The 22,916-nt window shown below is 41.6% G+C and overlaps 1 protein-coding gene across 1 annotated transcript in view; it reads left to right on the top strand.

Annotated features, from left to right (window-relative positions):
• Window positions 1-418: 418 nt before the first annotated feature.
• Window positions 419-22,916, top strand: part of TTLL11 (tubulin tyrosine ligase like 11) — a 48,024-nt gene continuing 25,526 nt past the window's right edge. Inside the window, exons 1-6 of the mRNA XM_086475555.1 lie at window positions 419-985; window positions 7,911-8,007; window positions 9,836-9,969; window positions 15,651-16,226; window positions 16,824-16,919; window positions 17,458-17,576. Of these exons, the coding sequence (XP_086331681.1) occupies window positions 419-985; window positions 7,911-8,007; window positions 9,836-9,969; window positions 15,651-16,226; window positions 16,824-16,919; window positions 17,458-17,576 (1,589 nt within the window). The remainder of the gene's footprint in view (window positions 986-7,910; window positions 8,008-9,835; window positions 9,970-15,650; window positions 16,227-16,823; window positions 16,920-17,457; window positions 17,577-22,916) is intronic.

Raw genomic sequence — 22,916 nt, 5'->3', positions numbered from 1 at the left:
TCAGAGCGAGAGGCCCAGCGGCACGCCCCGGCGTGGGCCTTCCAGGCGGCTTGTGATTAAAAATAATTCAGGAAAACACAGAAATTAATCACACCACACAGTGGACGCTAGTCCAGGGCATTAAGTTGGTCGTTCCTGGACAAGGGTGAGGAAGCTCAAGAGCTGAGCCGCGGTGCCGGTCCGAAACAGAGAAGCGCGGCTTTGTCCCGGAGTCCCCCCCGCCTCACGTGGAAATCCCTCCACCACGCGCTAAGGAATGGATTTAACGGCTAAGCCACGCGGGCAAGGGTTTCGGTGGCAAAGGCGACGCCTGCCAGACACGGCCTGATCCGCAGGACCGACCTCAGGCGGTCACCGCCGCGGCGGGTCGGCCACCACCCACGGGGTAATGTCCCGCCGGGCGCCGCCCGCTTCCAAGATGGCCGCCCCGCGCCTTTCCGAAATGGCCTCCCCGGAAGAGGCCGGCGGTTCTTCCCGCTCTCAAAATGGCCGAGGCGGCCGCAGCACGTCATTGCCGGCGGGGCGGAGCGAGCGGTGTCACCGCCTCACGGGGATTGGCCCCTCGCGCGCCCCGTCCGCCGCTCCGCTCGCATGGCAACGGGCGGGGAGCGGGGGCGGCGGCGGCGGCCGGGCCGAGGCATCGCGCCGCGGGATGGAGCCGGCCGGGGCCCCGCCGCAGGGCTGCGCCCCGGCCCGGGAGGCGGAGGAGCCCCCGGGGTCCCCGGCCCTCCCCGCTGAGGAGCTCCCGGGGGAAGGGGCGCCGCCCCCCGCGGCCGGCCGGGAGCGGAGTCGTCGCGGTGCCGGCTCGCAGGGCCCGCCCGGGCGGGCGGCGCGGGGTAGGGGGCGGCGGGCCCCGGGCCGGCGCGGAGGGGAGGAGGGAGGCGGCCGCGCCGGCCGGCGGCCCCGCGTCACGGTGGACAGCTCCAAGGCCAAGACCTCGCTGGAGGCGCTGAAGATCAGCCTGCGGCAGCTCCGCTGGAGGGAGGTGAGCGCCCGCCCGGCGGCCCCGGGCCCCTCGAGCCCGGCCCTCAGGAGGCTCCTGGCGGAGCCTTCCCCGCCTGCCCCGGCTCCGCCAGGGCCCTGGCCCCGGCCTAGCGGTGGCCCCAGCTCCGGCCCTTCCCGCCGCCGCTCTGCCGGCGGTGCTGGGGAAGCCTCCCCTCCGTTGCGTTGGGGTCTGCCTCTGGCAAAGCGTTTTCCCTTCTCCTTCCTCCTTCTCCTCCCTCTGCTCCCTGAACCAGCGCCGAAGCAGGTTCCTGTAGTCGCGGGCTGCATCCTGACGCTGGGGTTCTTTCTGATTAGATGTCAGGTATGGAGGTTGGTTTGATTCATGACCGAGAGTGCTGTCCCTAGTTATGTAAGCCAAAATAGGGGCAATCGGATATTATGCTTCAAAGTTTAACAGATGACTGGAAAGGGCAAGAAAGAAACCTTCCCCTTTCTAGAAACGTTTGTGGTGTTGTGTCAATTTGCATTCCTTCCCTTCCACCCTTCCTTCATAGTATGGGTATGTGTGATAAGGCTCGTGATAGAGGACAAAAAAGCGTGAGCTGATGGATCAGCTGTCTGATCCGGTGGCAAAGCCTCTGCATCACAGATTATCTTGAAGGCATGTCAGAGAGCATTGTGTATGAATGAAATAGTATTAAACCACCTAATAAAGCATACATAACAGGCTTTAGCCTTCTAGATTACTGTATGTAGAAGAGGTATGGCTTTTTTGTTTGTGTTTTTTTTTTTTTTTTTCCCTACAGCTTGAGTCATGTGTTTTCTCTGTGCTGTGTGAGGAGTTCAGTGTCTGGCTGTTTATGCTGACCTGGAGTCATGACAATGTGGGAGCTGGCACAAAACTGATGCTTTGGTACTCATTTAAGTCCTGAAAAGATTTCTAATATATATCTTATTGTAGATGCTAAATTGTTCTCAAATTGTAAACATTTTCTTTCCATAACAACTTTATAAATGGCTTTATGGAAATTGAGATGGCTTCTAGGGGCTTTTCAAGGAACTTCTGTAAGAAAAAGGGGACTTGTAATCTGTTTGGAAGAGGGAGGCTGGAGGGGACAAAGTGGAAGGGTAAAACCTGAGGATGAATGGTTTCTTTGTGTGCAAAGCTTTGTGTGTGATCTATGACACCTGCTCCACTTTACAAAGCTGCCTTTGGGATGCCCATTCACAAGATATTTCTGTGCACCTGGTGCTTTTCTAACAAAATTTCGATGGACTTGGGGTAGACAGTATATTCTGTGTTGTTCCTAACCTTGGAGTTAAACACCACAAATTTATTTTCTGGCAGTAAATATTACCTGTGTTTATTCATAATGTCCCAAATACCACGAAGACGTAAATACTCCTTGCCAGGGAGAGTAGGGCTTTCTCATTCTCGGTCTTCATAGAATTTTATTTTAATATTTTTGTTATTTAAATCCAGTGGGAGAATTTCAAAATCTCATTGCACAAACGCTCCAGTTCTCAACTCCTGCTCTTGCAGCGAAATAGTAACAAAACACCAGAGGCATGAAAAGAAAACCTCTTACGTGTACCTCTCTTGGCCCTGAGTGCACCTGTGGAGTGTCTTGTCAGCAGCCTTGCTCCGTGTTTTACTTGGTGACATACAGAGCAAGGGGCACTTCACGCTTAATTTCTTCATTCCTCTGGTTAAGTTTTATGTTCAGGGTGTCCGGTGCCATTCCAGTGAGTGTTTCTGAATTACTGATGTAAGTTGGCCTTGCAGATTATGTTGGTAATGAGCCATACTTAGTGGTTAGTTTTGTCTCTTCTGTTGCCTGAGATTTTACTGTTTTGCATATCTGTCTTGCACTTGGTATTCTGTCCTACAAATTGACCTGTTTCACCTGCTCTCGTTCCTCTCTTGAGTATCTGCACTGTATTAATCGGCGTTCTCCTTCCTGCTCTGCATCCCCCAACAGCAGTTGCTTTTGCCTTTACTTCATCTTTCTTTGTTTGCTGTCTCCCTCAATATCCTTTCTCCTCCATCCGTTAGTTCAGTCGATATTTTCATTTAGCCTGTTGCTTCCTCTTCTGGCCCCCTTGTGCTCTTCATAAAGAAAAGACCTAATACGGAGTTTTGTGATGTACCATCTGGGTGGCAAATAATTCATTCCCTGTAAACAGGTCACTGTAATGTTCTTCTGTATTTTTTTCAGCTTATAAATAGGTTAATAAGTATGAACATGATGTTACCTTTTGTCAAGAAAGTATTTTCTCATATCGATGTATATCTATTAAATCAGTTTTCTTTCTTTTTTTTTTTTCCTTCCTTTGTTTTCTTCCCACCCACCCACCCTGCCCCAAAGGTGGAAAGAGTAATGAAAGGAGCCAATGTTAGCCATGACACTTAACTAGTACTGTTTACATTGAGGAATATATGAAGATGAAAGTCTTCCAGGATAGGAGCAAGACAGGCAACATCAAGCTAGCAGACTTCAGTAGACACAGGGTATCAGTAGGCAAGATCTTGTGTAAATTTGAAGAGAAAAATGAACATTAAGCAGAAAAATCCAAGGAAAACTCTTTTATTCAACTTGCATATAATTTTGAAAGCTCTCCCTTTCAAATGTTTAGAAAAATAGCGCTAAAGAATTTGTTCAAACAACTATCATTGATGGCAAAAGAGCCTTGGAAATAGTTTTGCGGTTACAGCAGGACCAGCAGACGGCATGCAGGTGTTGTTTCTTGTAGAATCCATAAAAATAATGGAAAAAAAATCTTAGAAGTAATAGTGAAATGTATATATTTTAAATACTGATGTTTCAGGGGCTGGTATTCTGCTGTCTTCCCTCGTGTAATACTTTTCAAGGTGATTGCACCTCGGGCTTTGGTTTAATATACTTGATCTTTCTTCCCCCTCACCACTTCCTTTACATTTTTTCCCATTGCTGCTTTTGTTTTGTTTCTGTTCTTCTCTGTTGCCGCTGGATGTGTTGGCTTGAATATTTTGTTGGGCAGGAGACATTATAATAGGCTTTTAAAAGCGGGCTCATTTTTATTGGTGACTTTTTCTACTGGATAGCATTATTACAGTGTCATAGAGGCTTTTGTTCTGGTTCGGTTTTTGTTTTAAGTTGCACATTCTGAAATCTCCTCACTGTAGTTACTCTGAGTTGCTGGAAGAGCTTTGTTTCCATAATGGTCTGTTACTGCAATATGCTCCCTGATAATTTGTAGGAGTAAGACATAATGCACTGTGCGATTACAGAGTTGTCCACATGGTAGGAGTTCATTTTAGCAAACTAACATATGGTAAGTGCCATTATAAGACCAAAAAAAAGGGATGAATACTCTAAACATGGCTAATATTGGTGAGCAGTTTGTTCTGTGGCACTGATACATGAAGAAGAGGTGAAAGAGTCCGAGAGAGCAATTTGACTATTGAGATTCTGTTATCGGAAGCAAAAGACAGAAAAAACCCCCCTTGTTTTTCAGCTGTAGGAATTCTGAGTAAATTAAACTATCAACCGTGATAGCCTTGTCTGGGGTAACGCGCAGGGGTGGACCTTCTAAAAGGCATTGCAGAATTTTAATGTGCATGCCAGCAAAGCAATTACTCCCAGCACTAGATTGGACTATCTGATTTACTGTGTCAGATTCTTTAAATGAACATGATATGCCAAATGAAATAATGGGCATCGATTGAGCTTGCATCCTGAGTTTATTCATCGCTTAATAAATTATTTCTTCAGCTAGCTTTCAATTACCAGGAAAATGGAAGAAGCAGATGTCTTGGGCATCAAATATCCCAGTATTAAGCGTTTCATTTGTCTTGCTGTTCAGTAGCTGCATGGAGGCGTAGAAATAGTTTGAAATTTTATGCTGGTAAAGGCTGACTGCAAGACAAGAGTCATTTAACTTGTCATTGAATGTGATGGAACAGACTGATGTGACCCGTGACACCATTTGAATTATTGGCTTCTAATCAAAAGGTAGAAATGACCTGTCAGACAAATTTGACTATGACAGATTATTAATTGTGTCAAAGTTGTAGAAACAATTCTGTTCTCTTTGTGGCTCCTTGTTTATTTGTTCTGACAAATGCCCCCCGACTCTGAGTGAAAAAGATTTTAAATAAATTGTTCGAGGAGTTAGTGAATTGATTGCAACCTGAAAGTTGTTTGCAGTGACTGATCGTAGGACCAGACTCTCAGGTTTCTGCACAGGACGAGTACACAGCAGCAAGGATGGCCCCAGTCGTGCTCACAACCTCTGTCCCCTGCGGCTGTGAGCTCCCCGCGTCCCTGGGCTGTGGGCACCTTGGCTTTGGCACCAGCTAGTGCAGATCTGAGGCTGTTCCAGCTGACACTGGGTGGCCCTAGACAGACGTTATTATGAGAACCAAGGACTGCTCCAAGCATCCACCTTTCTTTGTAGCCAGTCCCCTGCACCAGGAGCTGGTCAAAAGGCCTCTTTTACCAGAATAAGATTAATTTCTATCTGCTTGGCACTGCCAGAGGGAGCCAAGTAATCAAACTTGTTTGTTCCTTTCCCAGCACTGTACTTAGGCAGAAGTATAGCGCAGACAATAAAGAATCCTTCCCAGCTGATTCAGGAGGCGAGTTTGATCCCATTGTTGGATAAATCCAAATAATCTTGGTTTGTCAGGAGTAGGGAAGTTGCTGTGCTATCTGAATCGCTGATGCAGGGTGCAGTGCTTCCATTTTCCAGTCCAGAGATGCTCCCACTTCATCTGTTGTGAAATGATTTCTGTGCAGTGTTTGTAAAGCGCTTTGATATCCTCTGTAGATGAAAGGTGTTATATAAATGCAAATTTCATTCCTTTCATTTCAATTTAATTTAATAAATAAATAAATAGTTCAGGTTTTTGTGGGAAGGGCGCTCATGAGACCTAATGCTGCATCTGTATTCTGGATATACCTGTGGAGAGAGGTTAAGGCCACTGATTGTCTTTCAGAGCCTAACAGAATTAATTTTCACTTGTACAAAAACAGATTTTGCAAGCTGAATAATAATGCAATAAGTGAAGAATCCACTTCTGTGAAATTGGGTATCTCATCCCTATGAGTAAGGAAACAGAGGAAGGATGCATTGCTCAATTAGCATTTTGAATTAATTTTTCAAGACTATTTACTGAGGAAACTGAAATTTTAATTAAAGTAGCAAATAAAGTAATTTACTAAAATGCTTTATGAGGTTCTTTTTTTTTTCTCTCATAATGAAAAAAAAAATACAGTGCTTAAAGAAATGTTTCAAAGCAAGAAAAATTCCATTTGGAGTAAAGAACAAGTAGTTTCTGCAAAACACTGTGGTTCTTTCAATAACTTAGTGGTACCGAAGTCACTGGGTGAGGAGGGTGGTAGGTATTTCATACAAGTGTGTCCTAAAAATGCTGCGGTCAGAAATACAGCGTATTTATTTGAAAAAGATGTAACCTAATAATAGAAGAGATTCCTGTGAATGTATTCCATGTAGTGTTTAATTCATGGCATCTATATGGAGTTGCAGATAATTATTTCTTTTTTTAGTTCATAAAAGGGATGTGTCTAAGAGAACAAGTGTGGAAAATGAGTACCTTTTTTACACACAACTAATGATTTATAATTATTATAACATGGATTAAAAATGTTTGATTTTTAACAGTAATTTTTTTGCTATGGATTGTTGATAATGCTAATTTGTGGGGCTTTTGTTCTTACTGCTGGTAGCTTGCTTTATTTAAACCATTTTATTACTGTTAGAAACTGTTGCTATCGGTAATTGGCAGCGCTGTTTCAAAGCTCTTCAGACTAAAAAAAGGTTGATCTTTTTGGTATTAGAAAACTATACAGTCTTCCAATTTATGGTGAAATCTTGTGTGAATGGGACAAGAAGCTCTTAAGTTGTTAGAATACTTAATATTGCTGAAATGATTTTCTTAGTCAATTAATAGTTGAAATACATGCGCTCAACAAACGATTAATGAAATTATAAGCTATTAATAATGGGCTGTTAGTACCAGAAAGGAATTAATACTGTATAGATTAGTACCTATAACTGAACATATAAAAATGAATATTATAGTTACATCACTTTGATACCTTGCTTTGAACATCCATTTTAAACTTGGTGCCGCTTGGACACCAACGTAAATGCGTTTGCTCAGAAAGTGCTCTGCCGTTACAACTGACTGTTCATTTACAACAATATTCCTGGCTGCGTGCATTCCCTGAAATAAGTACTAGGGAGCAGAACTGCGTCCTGCTGCGCTGGACTGGGAGGGCACGGAGATGCCCCGCGGCTGGGGTTGAAGGGCCGCCGGGGTTACGGGTGCGCTCTGGGGAAGGGACGTGGGTTGCCAGCGGCAGAGGGGGAGCACGCCTGCAGGCCGTGAGACTCGGCATTAACGGCGATAATTTAAGTGTAGGAACTGATTTAGCGACTGCCAATAACGACAATTCCTCCGTGACCTCTAGTGCTTTTTTCCCTTGGTGGTTGCTTATCACCCCTTAAATGGAGGAGGGAAAAAAACCCCAACCCAAAACACTGTCAGAGTTTGTTTACTTCCCAGCTGTAGCACTTGCTGTTGCTGTGCCTTCATGTGCCGGAATTAAGTGCTTCTTAATGAAATTTTATTCCCTGTAATCGTATTTTAAATTACAAATGAGTCATGCCTTAATTGTGGTTGATAACAAGCTCAGAGGTTCTCAGCACAGATCATGCCTCTCAGTCATTTGGTTTTCGTTTCTAGAAACCTTTCCCTGTTTGTTAACATCTTGAATTTAGGGTCTTGATCTGATCAAAATATTCTTAGTTTTGCAGCCACAATGTAGAGCATGTTTTCTTCTGACAGTCAGAAGACTGTTCTTCAGTGGTTTACGCTTAATAGGAGCGTTTACAAAAGTAAGGAATGAACGGGTATTGCCAGATTGCTTCAAAACTTGTTTCTGTCTCTTTTCCAGTTTCCTTTTGGCAGACGCTTGCCGTGTGATATCTATTGGCATGGGGTATCATTTCATGATAATGATATATTCTCAGGTCAAGTCAACAAGTTTCCAGGTACCTTACTTCTGTCTCTAGTTTAAACAAATGCTTTAAAAACATGATTACTTTTAACTGTTTCTGTGGTTTACTGTTTTGGTTTTTTTTTTTTTTAATGTGAATTACCTGCCTAATCAGCTGAAAGTATTTTTAGCATGTTACCATTTTTGGTATGTGATTTTGCTTAGGGGATAAAAATATCAGAATGAATGTCTTAATTTCTGAACTGAAATTTCTTTTGGAGAGAAAGTGTTTTTGATGAAAAGAATACTTCTTAAGTATGAATTTAGGAAAAATAAGAGTGTTAGCTATAATTTAGGTGAAATACGCAATTATTGCCCGCTATCTAGCGTTGATAGCAGTGCTGTATCTTTGGGTTTGGTTTTGATTCAAAGTGGAAAGAATCCGGTTTGGTTTTGTACTCTGACCTATCTCAGGGAGAAGCTCGAAGCAGAGTTCCTCAAATGGATTTTTTAATATTGAAGAGTTCATGTCAGCCCTCATCTCATGATGACTCTTCTGCTTTTTTAAGCTCCCTTTTTTCTCATTTAATCCCTATTGAGATCTCTCTAAATAAGAGCTAAGAGCTTAGGTATTGACTTACCTAAGCCCTTTACTTCAGATTTATTGCTGCTGTTAGTATGCTGTGGGAATAAAAACCCTCAGATATTGAACTTTATGCTTTATTTACCCTGGTTTTCTCCTGTCTGTGAGTAGTTCAGATTCAGATATTGGCTGGTATAGTTTTCTGGTGGTTTAAATCTGTGTTAGGTGAACGTTACCCTCTCTGTATTCTGGCTTCTACATAGTAAGCAAGTGGCCTGCACAGCAGTCAAAACCGGAGCCCTTGAGAACTAGACCTGATTTCCAGGAATGTTGCACTACCTTGATGCTGGGTTTTACTAAATTCTTCCTTCTGAAGAAGAGATCTTGATGCTCTTCTTAGTTACTTGTGAGACATTCAGAGAACCTGAAAGGGTTGTTCCTCAGGAAGACTTAGAAACTTTTTTGTAAAAAAAAAAAAAAAAAAGCTTTTTAGTCATGTTCCTGGTGGAAATAAGACTTCAGCAAATGTGTGTGTATTCCCTGTCACTTTCTGTCCTCTTTGTACCTCTGGAGCCTCCTGGCCAAAATCAACTGCACTGGACAGAGGTTTGCTGTCACAGACTACTGAGTTCCTGTAGGTTTTGCGTAAATTTGCTGACCATGTAAGAAAGAAGCCCACAGATGATGTTCTCACTGAGAAAGAAACTGCAGTATGAACTAAGCTGTATACCTGAAAGCATATGACCAACAGGGGAGTAACGCTGAATGCCCTGACCTTGGGGAAGGCTTCCTCCAGAGCTCCCACGGATCTGGAAATGGCATGACCCAACCATGAGATTCAAAGCTGCAGGAAAGCAGCTAAGTTTGGCTGCTAAATAACCTATTCGTTCTGACGTGGTTACTTAAATGAATGCAAAGTAAACACAAAGTTGTTGATTGTATTTAAATTACATTTTTGCCTGTTCCTGGAACGATAGCAGGCTAGGGCAACAATTTTGGACTATGGCAAAGACAGTAGTTATTAGTTGACTAAAGCTTTCCCTCTATTATTCTGAGCTGTATTTTTGTTAATTAATTTTTTTCTAATATGGTACACTAATACATACAGTATGAAATATGGCAGGGGAATGCTACAAATATTTTATCAGATCTTAAATTTTCAAAGGTTTTCAGCTTGATTGAAAGCAGTGACTGGAGTGCCTACCAGTAGGGTGAGTGATGGTATAACAATTTACTTTTAGGATGAGACTTCAGTGCAGAGTTAATCATCAAATTTAGACACTGTCTATTCTTTTCCCAGGCATGACGGAGATGGTACGTAAAATTACGCTGAGTCGGGCAGTGCGAACAATGCAAGATCTGTTTCCTCTTGAATATAACTTCTACCCTCGGTCCTGGATTCTGCCAGAAGAATTTCCTCTCTTTGTGGCTGAGGTAGATTACTTTTACTCTCAGAATAGTAAAACTTGTTGCATACTGACCCCGTGTCATTCTTTAATTTTTTATACCTAGCAGATTATTTGAAAACACACTTGGGTACTCTGGATGACATCTTACTCAATTCACCTGAGAGCAGACGTAGTCTAGATGAACTGCTTTCGTTTGTTATGTTCTAGAATAAGCTTAAAAACAATTATGCGTCTCTGCAAGGCCAGAAGAGATGTCTGAAAATCAAGCGTGGTAGAACCGTAAGCCCTTTCGCTGCATATTCTACGGAGTTTAAAAGGGCTGAGGAGGTTCCAGTGCAGTAGTGCGTGGAGTGTGGTGCTTCACCACGTTCGTTGTCACGGAAATCTTTTTAGTCCATCCTGCTTGTTCTATCCAAAGCGTTGAAAACAGCTTCTTGTACTGTGTGTCGTTAAATTTACTCACATCTTCCTGAATAATTGTTTGAGTCTCTTGTCAGACTGTTGCTTTGTTTAAATATTCAGAATGTAATAAAATGCCATTCTTTTTCAGCTTTTTTTGGGGAAAAAAAAAAAAGTGATGCTGTGTGTTGGTGTTTGGTTCTGTTATTACAAATATTTTTTAAAATATTGTATGTGTTTGTTTTAACCCGGTCTGACTTGCCCAGTGCATTCTTGTATTCTACAGTATCCTCTGCTTGGAAAAGTGAGAGAAAAAGGTGTGGACTTTAATAGACTTTTATACTGTGTGTTAGTTTTTAGATAATTACCATATCCACAGTCCAGTTAAATCCATGAACATCTTTTAATACATACTCTTCAAGTGCGCTGGGTCACTGCCACGGCGCTGCTAGTAACAGCAGAAACGAATAAAATCCCAACAGCACTTCAGCCTTACTGCTTTAGATAAAGTCCAATTTGTGAAAGGAGCGTAAATTATCCAATCCATTTAGCAGTGACAGGTAGGTAAGTGCAAATAACTCGGAAGTAAACTTTCGAAATGGCACACTGGGGCTCTGGCGATGGCTCCTGTGGGAGTTGTGCCCGCCTGCGTTACCAGGCCCTGATGGACTGCGCAGCGCGGAGCGATGTCTGTGCGTCGGGTTGAATGCGGAGACCCGCACGCTGTCAGCAGGTGGCACTGCAAATAAATACTTTGCTCTGGTTGAACGGTTACTGGAGTGAAAACGATTCGGTTTTTGTTCCAAGAATAACAGATGTCCAGTAACACACTCCTAGGAGTTTCCTTTGCATATGTTCTTCCATCTGTGTTTGAGAAAAGCATAGTTCTTGTTATCAAACATTAGATTTTATGTAGTAAGAGTTTATGTTCTGCTTAACACAAGTTTGTAACGTAACCCCTCCAAAAGAAGAAAAAAGGCAAAACAAGAAATTCCGAATCCGCTGTGAGCCCTAAATAGTTCAGAACACTTCTCACTTGCAGTTTCGTGAGTTCTCAGGAAAGCTCTCTGGTTGTACCTTCGCTATTACTAGTATTCAAGTCCTTTAGGGCACAGTTGATTACCAAAAGTCACAAATTCTGTGTCAGTGTAGGTGTAGGTGAGACATGAGAAGATGGTTTGGTGCTCTCTGTAGTCTAGGATTTTATCACGAAGGGCTGGACTGAGAAAGCGCCTGTGAGATTTTGCCTGCAATAGAAATGACTGTTGAAAGAAGAATCTCCTTGAGAATTTAAATCTCGTTGCTTCCTCCTGAAGCGCTGTATTTCAAAGCAATTTGTCTTTCAAGTATTTTTGTTGTGATTCACTTCTGTAGGCATGTTCGTTAACATACGTTTGTATCAATAACCAAATCAAATGCTGTCAGCTTTTCCCACTTTCCACTGTACCTACGTCCAGGTAGAAAACACTACGTCTAATCTAATAATTAATCTTCTGTGCTTTAAAAGCCAGTAATTGGTGAGAAAGCTGCACTCTTGAGTTTGTTGTGGATGAGCTTCGTATTGGGAAATGCCAACAAAATGGTGGTTCCCTTAGTGTAAGTTGTGAAATTAAATGGTGATAGGTATTTTTAACAAGGGCTTGAAAGTTCATTTTACTAAGTAAAAAAATATTTAGCTATCTTTAATATTGACCTATTTTTTTACCTTCTAAAACATTTTGTACTAACACATCACTAACAAAAGATGAATTCCAGATAAGCAAATCTCTCGGGTGCTACAGTAATCACCCCTTCACTAACAGAGAAGAATCTGTTGGAATCTGTGTGCTAAGACCTTATTTCTAATAGGAAATTCCAATTCTGGAAAGTAACTAGCTTAGAATTCAAACTAGGACCTCGATTGCTCTCATGCTGCTGCTTTTGTGTTGTCTGTGAGGATGATGAATAGGCCTAGTATGATTAATTTTTAATAAGAATCTAATTTGGACTGTCTAATTTCCAGCACAGCATATTTTTGGTGGTTTAATCAGATTTTCAGCTTTTGGTTACCTCTTAGGCATAGACATGAATATTGTAGTCTCTGTGCTGTCAAATCTTATAACCCATTAGATGCATTTTTTTCAGAACACTCTTCATTCAGCCTGTGTTCCCTCATGAAAGGCAAACCTGCAACTGGGTCAGATTTTCATACCGTTAGACATCATACTCTCCTCTTGCTGTTGACTGTAAACAGTTAACATGTTTTGGAAGATAATGTCCTTCTGTCAAGCTAAGTACACAGAAAGATCTCATTTCATATGAACTAATTTTCCTACATGACTGAATTTTCTAAGTCTGGATAGCCTTCTAATGAGAATTTGAAAGAATATAATTGAGGGCATTGTGGAGAATTTGAAGACGACTGTTGGGAATTTCCTTGAAGATCAAGAAACATCTGCTTTCTTCAAGACACACAGTCTGCTGAAAAACAGACCAACTCTGGATTACTATTCCCCCTTTCCCCACCATCATATCTTCATCTGCCCTGTGTAAGTTTTGATGGACTATTTTGATGGATATTTTTCAGGCCTTCTGTTCCATCAACAATGGACTAGAAAATGATGGAGAAAATTATTTCCTTTCCAGCTAAATGGAGAGAGCTAAGTGTGAGGTCTGTGAGACCAATGACTGTTAAAATGCAGTACTTCAAAAGCAGGTTGCTATTGCATCTTTAACAATAGTCCCCAGAAAGCATTATTGTTTTTGAAAAGGTGCTGCTGTGGCAGAGCAGAAGTAGCCCGAGGCGTGAACAACAGACACGGGAATGGGAGGCAGATTGCCCTGGCTGGTTTCATTAGAGGTTCTTTATTACTTTCTGCCCTAGTAGACCATGACTGGCACTTCATATGTACGACTAGAGTCATAGCAGGGTATGTTTAGTCATGGAGGTTTAAGATTAACGGGGAATCTTCTTGGGATGCTGACTTTAACAACGGTGAACCAGAGAAACTCCTCTAGTATGCAGAGTAATGTCACGTCAGAGGAAGATTAGTGGTAAAAAGACTAGGGCATAAATCCTGCTTTCCTTCTTGGCACATCTAGGCCTGCTGATCTACTTGAATGTATTTATCCACACACGGTTTACGTAAGCCTGATCTCCATTGTGGTGTTTTATCCCTCAAAGCGACCTATTTTGAAGAAGGAGCTTTCATTGAGTTAATGTGAGACTCGTCCATGAGAAAAATCCTAGTCTAAATAATTAATCTTGAATTTCTGCCGTAGTTAGTAGGAAGGCTTTTAGCAGCGTGATTCTCGCCAACATGCGTGACCGGGTGGGACGGAGCCAGGAGTCCTTCGGGCCTTGGGAACGTCGCCGCTAGCCGAGCTGGGCCTCTGGGCTGGGTCAGCGGCCCCGTGTAGTCGCCGCAGAGGGTGCTGTTCAAAAATCACCACGACCTGACCCGTGCTCAGCCTTTTCCTCTGCGCTCGTTTTTCCTCTTCCGTTCTGCAGCGCCGGGGCTGATGGTGGCAGTTGATTGTTTTTTCTTCGTTAGCTTGTGTCCTCAGGCTTCTTAAAGTCAGTTGTTGTGGGTGAGCCGCAGGCCTGCGCGAAACCAGATCACCGACTTTGTTCAGCACGTGTCTGGCTGAAGGGAGAGAGCAGCAGCTGCAGGGCTGGTGCCGTAAAGCGTGTGAACGCAAGGAAAGAGAGATCTATGCTGTGACATCCCTCCGTTTTGGAAAGAAGAGAATTTAGGTGCTTTATTCTTCTGAATCCCGTGAGTGGCTGATAAAGGTGTTAGCCTGCATCCTGCGTTGTCTTTAGCTGCGTTCTTTGTCAGGGCTCCCTGTGCCAGTGCTGTTAGGAGTTGTGTGAGCTACAGTCCTTCAGCGTCTGTTTATTGAAACCTGGATTTTATAGCTGCATTTTGATAAATAACAACTTGGAGTTTAACAATTTCTTTCCTCCTAAATATTTGTGAATGCTGTTTCCTTTCTAATGGGGGCATTTCCCATCGCCCCGTACGTAGTAAGTTCAATTGTCAATTGTTGTCTTTTGGAAAAAACATTTTCCGGAATGATTCTGTTAATTTAGCTTGTTAGCAGTAAAGAGTATTTGACATAACTTTTTTAAGAAATCTGCAAACTGGAAGCATTTCTCTGTGAAAGAAGGGAAATATATCTTATGCATTCTGACTTTTCTAAGCATTTTTGCCTATTAAAATGCAGTATGCTGGGTAGATATTGGTGCTGGCTGTTTGCGAGCTCGTACACTAGAGTGCGTTGTGTTTCACACTGAACCGGCACAGCAGCGGTGAAGGTCTGAACACAGACTGAACGTGTCCACCAGCTTGAGGAAACGACAGGCCAGGCGTGGAGTGCTTTGTAGATTCATCCAAAGGTTTTGGTTTGGTACTAGGCACCATCAAATTCTCCACCAACTTTCCAACCTTTCCTGATTTCACACTAGGTACGTCTGAAGACAGCATCTAAATTGTCATGTGCCATGAACAGATCTTCCTAACACAAATCAAAGCTACTGAAAAGAGTTGTTGAAATCGTGATAGAATTTTCTTGCATTGGATAGAAAGGTAGTAATTGCCTGTGAGGCCTGAGAGGAATTCTGGTATAATTTAGAAACCCCTTCATTTTTGGGGAATGGTGGTAGGTAGCAACGGAGGCATAAACTCCATGCTTATTTAGTAAATTTGTGGTGTTTGCTTAATACCGGTACATGGCTGCTTAATATCTGTTCGTGGCTCAATATTCCCTGGTTTTGCTAACACTGGGTGTCTGATTGTGAAAAATATTCAGTGGTGGAAAAAGGTATTATCAGTGCCAAATTTTTACTTTATAATTCCTTCTTCTGGTACTGTTCGTCTGCATTTGTACCTCAATAAATAAAGTGCCTTTCCTTAGGTTACTGATTATCTTTGCCAGTAGGTGTTCAAAATGCAGCACAAAAGTTTGAGTTTGCAGTTTCATATACATTAGTGACTAATAAAATGGATCTCATGAGATATACAGCATTTCGTTCTATAAATTGGTACATAACGTAAAAAGAAGTTCCTGAAATCATTTACACAACAGCTTGTTAAGTAAAATGACCTTTTACCTGTACTAGTAATTCCCTACTCATGCCTTTTTGTTTGTCTTTGTGCTTGTCAGCACTGTTTATCTTCTACCTTTTTTGCACAGTGTTTACTACGATAGTGATGTCATCATGTTATTTTATTTCTTTTTATTTATGAACACAATTTGTTTGCTTTCATGGTATCAGCCCCTCCCCGCAATTAGTGTCTTTCAGTGTAATTTGTTTCCTTCTAGGTCCGTATGATGAAAGACAGCGATCCATCCTGGAGGCCCACTTTTATTGTAAAACCTGATGGAGGGTGTCAGGGGGATGGAATCTACCTCATTAAAGACCCAAGTGACATCAGACTGACGGGAAGCATCCAGAGCCGGCCAGCTGTGGTCCAGGAATATATTTGCAAACCTCTGCTTGTTGACAAACTGAAATTTGATATTCGTCTTTATGTCTTACTGAAATCTTTAGAACCCTTAGAGATTTATATAGCCAAAGATGGACTTTCTAGATTTTGTACAGAGCCCTATCAAGAACCCACTCTAAAAAATTTGCACCAGGTTTTTATGCACTTAACCAACTACTCGCTAAATATCCATAGCGGGAATTTCATCCATTCTGACAGCGCAAACACTGGCAGCAAGAGAACTTTTTCAAGCATTCTGTGCAGACTGTCTTCCAGAGGAGCTGATGTCAAAAAGCTGTGGTCAGATATAATTTCACTGGTCATTAAAACAATTATTGCACTGACGCCAGAACTGAAAGTTTACTATCAGTCTGACATACCAGCAGGAAAGCCTGGGCCAACTTGCTTCCAGGTGGGTTGGAATTTCTGCCAGGAATGCAGTTATTTCAATGGATGGGTTAATTTTCTGGATGTTTAATTCCTCTTCAAAAATCTGTCTCTAGTTGTGTGGCTGATCGCTGGCTGGGCGTAGTGCGTGCGCTGAATAGCACTGCGTGAGCTCAGAGCTTAGGTTCTGCTCGCCCAGGTTTTACCTTGCGGATCTCAAGTCTCCTGACCTGTGTTAGTACACAGCCACAGACAGACGTGGAGAATTTGCAATGGGTGTCAGTCATTAGTAGCGGTATTCACTCCAGTTTCCATCTCCTGGATGTTATAACTATGATGCTTTGCAGCTTCCTAGTGCAGCTATCACGGTGGTAATTTTAAGACCCACTTGTCATAGGTGCTAAGATTCCATGTTGGAGATGGGGGTGGTGTGAATGTAGCCATTGGGATCGAAGACAAATGGTTTCAGTAATTATTCAGCAATATAGCACGTTCCTCAGTTATTTCTCTTTTGTCCCTCCAATGTATGTTCCTCCTGCATGTTGACATATGGATGACCATTGCATTCGCTAGAAGAATGCTGTGAGTAGAACTGAAGTAACACGTTGCTTGTCATGCACAGATTTTAGGGTTTGACATTCTCCTGATGAAAAACTTGAAGCCCATGTTACTAGAAGTAAATGCAAACCCCAGCATGAGAATAGAACATGAGCAAGAGGTAAGACCTCTCAACATGATGGTGATATGGAATGAAATTGTTTAGGTCTTGGTTTTCTGGTCTTTTTTTTCCTTGTTTGAAAGATGAAAGCTGTCTACTAATATGAAACCTCCAAGGTTCTCTGTAATTTTCTGCTTTAAAATCATTGCTAATCTTATAGGCTGGAAATATGACTTACTGGAGTTGTGAAAGCTCTCCATCATCTTTGTCATAAATACATTTATTCATCCTCCCCTGCAGTTGACTTAATTGTGTTTAGGGGATTGCTAATAATTTTTTTTCATGTTTGTATACATAATGTAAATGGTAATATTGGCAACAATCTTCTTTTAATATTTCAATTTCCTAGAGGAACTTGCCAAAAATTGTTGTAATATCATACTGAAAATGTTAGGGTATTTGTGTATCCTCTGTGTAGTATTTTGGAATCTATCATTGTGTATTTAAAACACATATGACATGCATGAAGGTTGAGAAAATATGGAATAAATAATCCTTATTTCTGTACTGAATAATTGTATCCCTTTGTAATTTAAAGCTTTCTCCTGGAGTGTTTGAAAATGTCCCAAGCCCTGTTGATGAAGAAGTGAAAGTAGCTGTTATCAGAGACACTCTTCGTCTAGTGGACCCTCAGAAAAAAAAGAGAAAAGATACACAGTAAGCGTGTTGGCTTTCTTCGTTTTTTTTGGATCAGTGCCTTGCAATAATTATAAAAGTGAAGTGTTTTTTCCCAATTATGTTAGTTTATGTGGGACAGTGAGTTCCCAACTGTCTGACTCCTTTTGCATCCACGGTGTTAACGCTTTTAAAACGGCTTGTAGGATGTGAATTGGTGGTGTGGTACAAAAAGAGTACTCAGATCTGTGGATCTGCTAGGGGAAGGGCAGGGGAAAAACCAGTTGGTTATACTTTCTGTTTAGTAGCAGCAGTCCACCAAATGGTACTCCCACACCTCGGCGCTGACCGATTCACGTGCTGCTTTCTTACAGGAATGGTGGAAGCGTGGCAGGAGCCATGCACATGCTCTAGCTCAAGGAATTCAAAAGGTCTGCAAACTGATAGTAAATTGGGCTTTATCAGTTCCCCTGAAATATCTTACCTTTGATTCGGAACTGGTGCAAGCAATTTAGTAACTCAGATCCTTTTATTTGTGCTTTTACTTGAGGCATCTCTCTTTTTTTTTTTAATTCAAAAAAGTCATGAGATGTAAATTTGTGTATTAATTTGCTTGAAAGTCACAAATTACTCTGAATGAACTGCCCCATTGGAGCTGGAAAGTATGAATATTGTATTTAGAAATTGCTTCCTTGATCTGGTGTAATAAACATAGTTAAATCTGTGATCTAGAAATGAGAGGAACTGCCTGAAGCAGCTTGCACAGAAATGCTTGTGGTGGGATCAGGCTGAGAGAAATAATATCTTCTTTTTTGATAAAACACCTTACTTTAAGCCATTCCTTGGAGACATGAAAGGGAGGTTGTGGGTTTTTTTTTTTTGTCCGCAGATATTCTTGCTTATAGGCCTGCCTCCATACTAGAGTGTCGATTTTGTTCTTCTCTTGATGCTTAGTGGCAACCTTAAATGTGTTACTCATGTTCTATAATGATTTAAAGTACAAATTTGCTGACCTTTTGTAGACAGAGTCCCATGAACAAGACTTGACTGATAATACTTAAATTTTGTAGTATTGTAATGTTATTATAAGATCAAATTGTTCTTTCAGTTGCAGTGCCACACGTGGAGGTTGCTGTGGTCAGTATACAGAATGTCTTGCAAAGGAATCTATTCTGTGTGTTGTCTGTGCTTCTAACCTTTACCCTTAAGATTACTTCAATGTATAGACCTGAAAAAAGATCATTTTTGAACTTGTAATTTGTAACAGGATGAGTTGGTGATGAGCTAAACCGTTGGCTCTTCACAGCAAGAGTTCATCAGTGATGCAGCTCCTTTTCAGGATAATCTGGTTAACAGAGCATCTTGTTGATGAACATCTCTGTGTCTTCACCATAAGTCAATCCTATTTCTTGCTGCAAAGGGCAATATTCTGATAACTTTTCCTGTGGGTATACAGGAACTCACGTGTGCCAACTGCCCACCCGTTCAGCTGAGACTTACCCCTTCCAAGTACTTTTTATTGAACTGGGAATGGTTCATGGTCTTACTGTGAGCTTCACATAAAGGACCTCACCCTGATCACCTTGGAGATTTACATCAAAGTAAAAGCATTTGAGAGAAGAACTGAGCACCGGTTGCTCTTGCCTCATCTTCGCTAGCAAAGGTTTTGCAATGCTTTCACTTTGTGTCCTGCCTCTCACTTGTTTCGGTGCGTTTTGACCAGTTCTAACGTGTACTCCCACGTTCAGTAGGAGTGTTTACTCCTACCGGTAACTGCAGAGAAATGGCATCATTCCTCTGTTTGCAGGACAAAGATGATAACTAAATAATTGGCTGGAAGCTAGAAAGCTGGACAGTAGTTTACCTATCCATTGTAATAGTTTGGCAAGTCTAATTGTGCCTGGCAGTAGGGAAAGCAAAACTTGACCTATTAATAGAAAAAAAAAATGGAAAGGATTCCTGTTCTGACAGCTAACCAGCAGCAAACATTGCAGGCTCTAGTTTTGATGCTAATTAAGTAACGGACATTCATCTAAGTAAAGTTTTAATGATACAGATAACACCGAGTTTGAACACCCAGGGGAAATACTGAGAAGTCTGAGCTGCATCTCAGGTAAATATTCTGCTGTTGGAGATGGATTTGATTTCCCTCTAATTATCTCCCAGATTAAAATAAATGAAAGATCTAAATGCAAGTGAGTTTTAGAAGTCATCCTGAAGTACTTCATTATCAGGAAAGATTAATAGCTCAAATTTTTTTAGTTTAATTTTTCCACATCTTAATGGAGTTTTGATGGTTTTTTCCTCCTTCCTTTCGTGTGACGTATAATATTGAAATAAAAGTTGAGTAAGATCAGTTTATCATGCCCTACATATCTCTTAATTTTTCCAGCACAATTCCAGTCTTTATGTGCACCAATCACTAGTAATTATCTGGGCACTGCCAATAATTAGTCATTGAAAATCTACAGTGATAAACGTTCAAATGAACGTACTTAAATATCCTTAGTGGCTGTTGCTCCACAGTGTGGCTGATCTTTTCTTAGTTTTAAGAACTTGTCCTGGCCATTTAAGTCCCGAGGTATGTGGTTGATATTTTGTGCATGTAACATGTTTAAACAGAAACTTGAAACTCATGCAAAGATTTAAAACTTTTTTTTTTTTTTAATAGGGGAAATCTCTTCTGTTGTAGAGATGAGGGAAGGCTTTGTGTTACTCTGTGATGCAAAGAACATAAGGAATCAAAATAGAATTAGAAGTGGCCCAGGCACATGTGAGGCTTTGGAGCAGGGTGGGCACTGCACAGCACCTGCTTTCCCACGTTGTGCAGCTCTGCTGGACAAATCCCCTGTACCTCGTGCGACTGCCTGGGCGCGTCAAGATCCTGAAGGCACTAGGTATCCCCATAAAGGTTAAATCCCCGCGTTGCTCCATTTATTTCCTTGCTGCTCCCGAATCCTCTACGTTCGCCCCAGTGTCACCGCAGTCCCATGACAGCCGAGTTCCCAACAGAGCGGTTTGGAGCCGCGTGCTGCTCTGCAGGGTGAAGGTGTGTGTCAGCGGCCGGGAGCTCGCGAGAGGAGGGTCTGAGAGCGGCTCTGCGGCTTGCTCTGTTAGGCTGGTTTCAGGCCATTCTGGCCCCCAGAGGGTGAGCGGTGTCTGGCTCTGCCTGACCAAGTAGCCCTTTCTGAAATTAAAGGCGGCAGCTAGTCAACTACATGGTGTCTGTTTTGTTTTACTTTTTTGCTCTTCTTTAAAAAAAAAATAAAAATCCAGCTAAAAAAGAGGGTTTCTGATTTTTTTTTTTCTTCAAATTTTTAATTTTCCTGGTGAAACTTTGCAGGAGCCAAAATGTAGAGCGTGTTTGGTCCTAGCTTTGGTTCTTAGACTAGTCCTATTTTCCTTAGGTGTTCTTAATTTGGAACTCAAGTTTCACTCGTAATTAAGAAATTAAAGCATTTAATACAGTAATATGGAAGATACTAACTCTTTGCTTTTGTTTGTGTGGCAGTACTGTTCTCATGCCTTTTTAAGGCTTGAGTAGATCACTGCAATCATCCGGGTTGATGACATGCTGGAACGACCACAGTCATTTGTGGCTGAGCTGTTTTCCTGGAAAGATGGACTTTTAAACTCCTCTGTAAATCTGTGAATATTATCAAACTAAGCTTACTTTCTTCTAGCATTACTACAGGGTGAGTTCAGGCGGTAGTGATGGCCAGTAATCTTGATTTCTGTTCTGAACAGCTGTCACTGCTCATTTCAGAGCTGTTGTTTTCCAGCTTACACTGTTGCAGCAACGGTAGCTGGTTTGCCTTGAATTTATGATCTAGTGAAGACCTTCCCTACCAGATTAGGCAGCTGGTGATCGTGTCATCAGGAGGGAGCTTTGCTCCCTGAGTGAGAAATCTCAAGTAAGAAAAGATGGGGAAAGGTAGGGTCTTTTAATTAACATATTCAAAGCTTCACGTAGAGCCGGGGTGGCACATGTCCCTTTGCGGGCCTGGGAAGCGATCACAGTATGCGTTTTTATCCAGGTCTGTAATAGGCAACGTGGTCAGAAAGCTTGACTACACCTGATGTAGAGTGAAATCCCTGTCATGTGGTAGCATAAGGTAAGGGATTGGATTGTGCTTTCTACAAAGAAACTTGTATAAAGCTTGTGTGGAATTAAATTTGCTCTGGATTTACTTCTTGCAGCAGAGGTGCTGTTCAGGGCCTGCTGAAGGTGGGAGAAGGCTTCAGCTAAAGGAAACTTGCACAATTAAATGAATGGTCTAATGACACCGAACAACATTTAAAGTAAATCAACGTTACATATGTAAACAGCAGTTTAATTAAGATAATCACTGATGCAAATCATTGTTTATATTGTGACTCCAACGGAAAATCTACTTTAAAAGGCTTCACAAACTTCTGCTTTTTTGTGCCTAATTTTGAATCTTTGTAGTAGTAAAATATTTTGGTTTCAGTGTTTGCTTAATTATTAGCAAATTTATTCTTTTTAAAATTGCATTAGATTTGAGGAGCAAACAGGAGTCTGTCTTGTATGCAAATACTGTATATTCTCCACTGGATGTTAGATTTGACTGGTGGTATAATTGCAAGCTGTGAGTATCGTTTAGAGTGGGTCTGCTCTAAATGTCTTAGGAAGATCATTTATATCATCTCATCAATGCTAATGACCTGCTTTCCTGTCCTGTCAGAAATATTTGTGCCCTAGTTTATTAATGCTAATTAATCCAGTGATAATAAGACACTTCTTTACATTTTTGTTGCTGCTGTTTATTCTCTGTCCCAGTATGATCTCTTGCGTTTACATGCCTAGTTTCTTACATACTTCAAGACAGAAAATAAGCATCTTATTCTTTTGACAAAGAAAGCATAGTATTATGACATGCTTGTCATTAGAAATAAGAGTTGCTCATGGAATAAAATGCTTTTTACGTGCTAGAGATGATGGAGGTGCAGCCCCCTGAGTAATGTAATGACTCATTCAGCACTGAAATAGCCATTGACAGAAGAAAGAATTGAAACACTTTGGAGACGAAATGTACTTTAATCTATGGCTTTACAAAAACGATTCGTTGTGCCCACAAAAATGAGTGCTTTTGTTTTATTACCTATGATAGTATTGCTGTTTCATTGCTGGTTTATCTTTTTTTAGGTGCTACTCTCTGTACATACCATTTCAGTGGTTTTGTATGTGAATTCAGCCTTGAAATTTATTTGTGATGTTCTGATTATTTTTTTTTCTTCTTTTTAAAATACGTCAGGTACGATTCTCTTCTCTGGATTCTATGGCTCTAGCAAATGTCAAATATGATTAACTAATTTTCTGAGCAGAAGGAACGCCAATGTGATCCCTCTCAAATTTTTGCA

The sequence above is a fragment of the Leptosomus discolor genome, chromosome 19, assembly GCF_034619465.1.
Source record: "Leptosomus discolor isolate bLepDis1 chromosome 19, bLepDis1.hap2, whole genome shotgun sequence".
Lineage (NCBI taxonomy): Eukaryota > Metazoa > Chordata > Aves > Leptosomiformes > Leptosomidae > Leptosomus > Leptosomus discolor.
This window is presented reverse-complemented; position numbering and strand designations above follow the sequence as displayed.